Source organism: Mycetomoellerius zeteki, unplaced genomic scaffold, assembly GCF_001594055.1.
Source record: "Mycetomoellerius zeteki isolate Tzet28-1 unplaced genomic scaffold, Tzet1.0 scaffold109, whole genome shotgun sequence".
Taxonomy (NCBI): domain Eukaryota; kingdom Metazoa; phylum Arthropoda; class Insecta; order Hymenoptera; family Formicidae; genus Mycetomoellerius; species Mycetomoellerius zeteki.
Genome location: NW_017256007.1, coordinates 136,313 through 143,115, shown reverse-complemented (window position 1 = coordinate 143,115; position 6,803 = coordinate 136,313). Strand labels below are relative to the sequence as shown.

At 42.5% G+C, this 6,803-nt stretch overlaps 1 protein-coding gene and 1 long non-coding RNA gene across 2 annotated transcripts in view; both read left to right on the top strand.

Annotated features, from left to right (window-relative positions):
* Nucleotides 1-1,199: 1,199 nt before the first annotated feature.
* On the top strand, nucleotides 1,200-3,659 carry LOC108725547 (uncharacterized). Its single transcript, XM_018452629.1, has 3 exons — nucleotides 1,200-2,420; nucleotides 2,506-3,048; nucleotides 3,579-3,659. Exons 1-3 carry the CDS (start codon nucleotides 1,200-1,202, stop codon nucleotides 3,657-3,659), a joined length of 1,845 nt encoding a protein of 614 aa, XP_018308131.1.
* A 1,655-nt stretch (nucleotides 3,660-5,314) lies between these two features.
* LOC108725592 (uncharacterized) overlaps nucleotides 5,315-6,803 on the top strand; it is a 7,587-nt gene continuing 6,098 nt past the window's right edge. The window contains exons 1-2 of the long non-coding RNA XR_001936757.1: nucleotides 5,315-5,325; nucleotides 5,405-5,514. This is a non-coding gene — a long non-coding RNA (uncharacterized lncRNA). The remainder of the gene's footprint in view (nucleotides 5,326-5,404; nucleotides 5,515-6,803) is intronic.

Below are 6,803 nucleotides of genomic sequence, written 5' to 3'. Positions count from 1 at the left end.
ATGAAAGAGAATTTATTATTACTTTTATTTTTACTTTTAAATTATAATTATCTTTTATTATTTATTTTTATTAATTACCATTCCAATTTTAAATTGTTTCTTATAATTTTTCTTACTGGATGTAGCAGCGCCAAGTGTTTTTACATGAAAAATTTTTCTATTTAAATTAAATTTTTTCATTTTATATGGTTAATTCTCTAATTTTTTGTGGTAACACTTGAATTGAGCAAGGTACTCTCGTACATATTCAGTTATAAGCTAACTCTAGACGGAAAAAACGCCAAACAGCTTCACTCCCGCTTAATTTCCTCTTCAGAAGCGTTTTTTTAGAGAAGTTCCTGAAGATACTATTGAAGCTTACGAATTCTTTGCAGACCATTTGAGGAATACAACGCGCTCGCTACTTCCGGAAAAAGTACATTTTCCTAGAACGGTGCCGGGCACCTAGTGAAAGAAAACATCCTCCTTGGTGGACGGAGGAGTGCTCCAAGGCCATTCGGAAAGAAGAAACGCTGCCAAGACATATCAACGGTGCCCCACCCTGAAGAACTTTCTGGCTTTTAAAAAGGCCAGGGCTGCATGCTCCAAGAAACTCTGTAGAACAAAACGGAAACAATGGAAAAAATTTGTGGACTCTTTTGAATAAGACTCCCACGGCTGACATCTGGCGTTTAATTAAGGCTTTCAAGAGACGCAACATGGCTGATTTCAGTAAAATGATTCCAGATCACGAGCAGCAACGCGGTCTTCTATCCGAGGCAAAGAACAAGATCTGTCCCCCTTTCTGCCCTCCAAACTTCAACATCAGCTTGGAATTTATGATGGCGGAGGATCTCTACCAACAAGAGAGAATCTTTGGTACTCTGGGGGATCCCTTTACCAGGGAGGAACTTAACCTTGCTTTAACTCAAGCTAACAAAAAGTCAGCTCCAGGGCTCGACCAAATCAGTTACGTTATGCTGGCCTCTCTTCCTGAAAAGTACCGAGAATTCCTTCTGGATATATTCAATCGACTTTTTAAAGAAGGAATCGTCCCGAATTTATGGAAGACTTCACTAATCATCTTCATTCCGAAACCCAATAATAAGGGCCTGAGACCTATTTCACTTCTCTCTTGTGTTCTTAAGACCTTTGAGAAGATCGTATATTACAGGCTTCAATAGCTGGCAGAATCGCAGGCATTATTGCCCCAAGAACAAATGGGCTTCAGGCCTAATAGATCCTGCTCTGACAGTCTGGTCACTCTTACCAACAAAATACAAGCCAGCTTTCTGAATGGGGAGGCCGTTGCTGCGGCTTTTCTGGATATAACGGGAGCGTTTGATAACGTGCTGCCACTATCGGTACTAACGGAACTCAGAAGAATTGGAGTCCCTGCCAAGATTCGCAAATTTGTCGAAAATACCATTACTCACAGATCAGTCGACTTTGTTGAGGAGGGCCAACTCAGCCAGAAGTTTGAAACCAACAAAGGTATCCCCCAGGGCTCTACACTCAGCCCGCTTCTTTTCAATATCAGCGTCAGGGAGCTGGACCTTCATCTTCATCCTAATACTCAATTTTTACAATATGCAGACGACATAGTTATTTACTCTTCCTCTGGACAAGCTGGGGAAGCTGTTGAGAGCATACAATCATCACTTGACATCATGTGCCATTATCTAAGAGAGAGGGGCCTGGAATTGTCGCCGTCCAAGACCAAGTGGATTTTATTCTCCGGAAGGAACTGCAGAGATGGTGATACCGCGGCCCTCGAACTCTACATCGACGCTCAACTGGTGGAGAGAGTTACTTGCACGAGATTTTTAGGGATTACGCTTGACTTCAGGCTCAACGGCATGGATCACTTCAAACAAGTTATCAAGAAGGGCAGGTCAATTATTAATATTCTGTCTTCCCTCGCAGCAGTGTTGTGGGGTTCCCCCCCTCAGTTGTTAATTACAATTTATCGAGCGGTTTTCAGAGGCTCCATCGAATACGGGGCGCAAATATTTGTATTGAATAATAAAAAATCTTTATTATTACAATTGGAAAGAATACAGTATAAGGCTTTGAGGATTGCCTTAGGTTACAAACAATCGACCCCTATTAATGTCATCCTATTTGAGGCTAGGGAACCTCCTTTAAGACTTAGGTTTACTCATATGTCTGAAAGATATACTCTCAAATCAATCAATAGAAGAGGCAGTGCGGTTGCACGCAGCCTGCGTTCTCTGAAACTCGCGGCTGTAACATCCCGGGAGAAATCTTTCGCTCTCTCGGTGTCACCGTCTTTCAGGTTTCACATCACCAACAGACATATGATAGATAAGTCATTCCAGTCTACCATGCATCCAGCCTTTGAAACATCATACCATGATTTTATTTCACGTTTCAAGTATTTGCAACCTGTCTCCGCCAATAAGGACAAATCAGACGAGGTAATTAAGCAGGAATTTTTGGACATCAAAACTGAGAAACTCGACAATTACTTTCTATACCGATGGATCGAAGCTGGATGAACAGGGCTCCGCAGGGGCGGCCACCTACTCTCCAGAACTTGAAGTGAGCTTTAGATACAAACTAACTTCGGATATAACGGTTTTCACGGCTGAGGCCTGGGCGATTTTTCAGACCCTTCTTCTCATTCAGGATGCAGGATACACAAAGGCTATAATTTTTTCTGACTCCAAAAGTGTCTTAGAATCGATCAACTCTTGCAAACTTATTAACAATAATTGTGTCATTCACTGGATTAAGCGCCTTTTACGGTCTTCTTCGTTGAGGGGCATTGAGGTCTTTCTGGCTTGGATTCCCGCACACCGAGGGATCCGTGGTAACGAGATTGCGGATGCAGCTGCCAAGGAGGCCACTGCGGAGGATTTCAGGGACAACTTTAGACTTCCCTCATCGGACCTGGCTCTTCTTGCTGACAGGAGGGCGTTGGAACGCTTTGCTGGCTATTTTGAGGAAGCCTCCACACGCACTGGCATACAATACGCCAGTCTCTATTCTGATCATTATGGAAAAACCTGGTTCCAACGCATGTCTCTCAACAGACAAGAAATTGTACTAATCAACAGACTGAGAGCAAACCATTATAATTTAAATTACAGCTTACACAGAAAGAATATGGTGGATTCACCTGCGTGCACGTGTGGAGATCCCAGACAAGATAATCACGTCATTTTCCATTGTCCTCTATCTCGCGGCAGATTTGCACCTTTGAGTAAATACTTAATGAAAAATCTTCCTCATCATTCGCGAGATATATTTCCCATGTTAGCTAAACCTTCTCCCAAATTATGTAGACTTTTACTCGCATTCTTTAAATCATTACAGTTATTTATCTGAAGCTGCTCCCCTTTCCTCCTCCGTCCCTCCGCTCCCTCTCCGATGCCTCTACGCGTTGCGCGGCCCCCGGAGGGGGTTGGGCTGGGGAGGATTTGGGGGGGGGGGGTTAATATCATTCCTCTGTTTTAGGAACTTAAGAAAGCAGTGTACAACGAGTTGGTATCCCTGGTATTCCCGGGGACCATGGTAGTCATAATACTAGCAGTAATAGACCAATACTTGCAAACCAATCTACTTCCTTATAGGCGATGCGACTGGCCAAGCCTACCTCGCTACCGAGGACCCGAGCCAATCAAATAGAAGAAGAAGAAGAAGAAGCTAGCTAATAGCCAGTTGTATTAGGTTGTAGCAAAATGAATTTCGTTAAAATATTTTTAAATGAAAAGGGTGAAGAACAAACGTTTAAAATCGATCCTACTAAAGTAGAAATAATTCAAGGTAAGATACATGTATAATGGAAAATATATTGCCTCGATAGCCTAAAGGTACAATTTCATGCAGCGAAGCTTCGCTGGCGATGATCCCCCACTCCGACGATTCATGCATAGCCAGCATAGCTAGCGAAAAAATGCTCATAGTTGAACATTATTCAACTATTATCGAAGCAACGCTGCCACGACGCTGCGAAACACTATATGTAACATAACCTATTTTGTTTGTATTTTCTAAATTTTGAGAAGCTTTGAGACCCATTTAGCCTTCTTCTTGGTCTATTCCACATTTATTCCGCCGGCGAAGGATAGTAACTTACCAATGGATAACAGTAATTCAATAAACGTAGACGAAGTATGTATATAAATATACATATAAATATTTATAGTTATAGAGTTATAGTATTCATAGTATCAAACATTCATATATTAGGTTTCTCTTTATTTCTTTCACTATCTTTTATATATTATATTGAAGATGTGTGTGTGTTTCATTTTATTATATAATATTTTATAATATTATATTTACCATACTTAGTTTGTATTTTAGAATAATTTAAATATTTCGTACACATGCGGCGTATGCGAAACTATTATTAATGAGGATGATTTGTTGTCTCATACATGCTTCAATAAATACAATAACGTCTGCATTGATGACAATTTTTACTGTTACCCTCAGTGCGGTGAGATCTTTACTTACTACTTATTTATTCGAAATTGTCTTACAAATATTTCGCGTCTGCTTATTACCAAAACTCGTACTGTAATGTTACATATGACAAATCCCTGAATAACATTATTAATATTATTGACTACATTTACACGGACGCCCTTAATCAGGTTTAATAACATCCGTAGTTAGAAACTGGCCAATCACAATTGTTCCATTCTTCCGAAGAACAACAATAATTGGCCAATTTCACAACTACGGATATTATTAAACCTGATTAAGGGTGCTATGTAAAATGAGTCTCAGTGAGTCATTGTTGTATTCAGCTGTAATCATTGTTACTATTATTATTAGAGAATGGAACTATATAGTTCACAAAAGCCTGATACCTGATGGTACAAAAGCTGTCGTTACAAATATACCACATACAGTAAAGGGTGCTGTAAATTCACATGAGTCAGTGGACTTAGAAACGAAGAAGATGGAAATAGAAGAACAGTTAATCAATGAAGTCTTTAAACGACCTGGATTGTGGAACTTCAAGCTACCTGTAACTGAACGCAGTCCACAAATAAAGAAACAGGGAAGAAGTGTATGAAGCTATGAACGGTAATATTGTTGTTGCTAGTGTTATAGTATAAGGTTTTTCTATAAGTGTTATTTATGTTAGAAAAAAATATTGATTTATCAAATTATGTATTTCCATCTTTTTTTAGGAATATTCTCTTCCATCGAGATGATAAAAAGCAAGTGGAAATCGCTATCAGATTCTTTTCGGGTGCATTCAAAAAAGAATCAGCAAGCGAGTGGATCTGCAGCGAGTGGAAAAAAACCGTGGGTACATCTCCAACGTATGCAGTTTTTAAATGATGTATAGCTAGAAAGCAGGTATGCATGTATAATAATAATGATAATAATAATTTTTGTTTATGAATGTATGTAATAATCGATTTTCTTTTCATGACAGAACTGTCAGTAATATCGAGAGCATGTCAGAATTTGATGATTCACAATCGAATGTTTTTCACGATGACAGCAACAGCTGTAACAGTAGCAGCAACAGTCGTAATACATCAAGTATGTTTATTTTAATAAGATTAATTTGAAGAATATATTTATATGTCAAAACAAATCATTTTATAAAGAATACGTAAGAATTATGAATTCATACATTGAAAAATGTATTCAGCTTTATCGGTGGAACATTCATTAGTTAAAGCGGAATCGAATCGCGCATAAAAAATTCAAAATAGAAAATTTATGTAATTTTGCTTGTATGAAAGAATGACTATTTTTTATTTCCTGGTTTAATGGAGGTAAATACATTTTTCAATCTATGAATTCGTAATTCTTACGTTTTTTTTTACAGGATATGAATATTTCCCCCACGTGGAGCATGGCCTTGCCGTGGCGTGGGGGCTCCCCCGGGTGCCGCTCTCGCGATCGGGGCCACCGTCAGCACTGGCGGGGCAGCCGGCCGGGGACTTGCTCCCGGAGGTCTAACAGTGCCCTGTGCGGGTACCTCCGTTAAATAGGAGGGACCTGCACACCAGGATCAGGTACCCCAAGGGCCCCGCGTTCTCTTCGGAGGACGTGGGGCCTGGGGTGGCCCGTCCTTTTCAGGACAGTACCCCCATTGTATCGGTAGGAGAAGGTAACTCCGATTTCAAATCCCGGCGACTTGGCGCCGTAAGGGGGACATTTGGTCCCTTCCCATGCGGGGATATGGAGGATCGCCCTCCATGGGTGGTCGGCTCCCGTGGGGCCCCCTCTCCTCCCCCCCCTGTGAGGTGGGGTGGTTCCCTCGGGATACGACCACTCGAAGTGTGCGACGCGGGTGCTCTCGCAGGCGTGGCTGCCCAATGTCCGGGTGCTTCTGGCTTTGGGCGGCCACACGCCATGGGATGGGGGGTCCCCAGGGAGAAATCCCATTGCACGGGGACCAAAATGCTAGGGTGCCGGCCGGGCCTTAGGGTTATTGCACGGAGCGGCGTCCCTAGTGAGGGGTGCGACCGGCTGCCCCTAGGGGCAGTTGGTCGTAGGGAAGGGAGCGAGGCAATCCGCTCCTCTTCTGGAGGGGGGGGGTCACACGGCCGCTCGGACGTATTCCGAGGCAGGGCGCGGCGGGGCGTTGTCGAGGGAAGGAAAACCCTTAAAACCCGGAAGGAAAATCGTACACCCGGCTTGAGGCGGCTTGTAAAATTGCCCCAAATTATGATGTAATGGAGAAAATTAGTAAGACCATTACGTCAGCAGCCGTGGTCGGATCCGGCAACTGCCGGCGCGGGGGTGGTGGCAACCTGGCCGCCCCTGTGTCGGATCTGAAGATTATGGCCCAGGTCTTAAGCGACAGGCGCGCAGAGGGG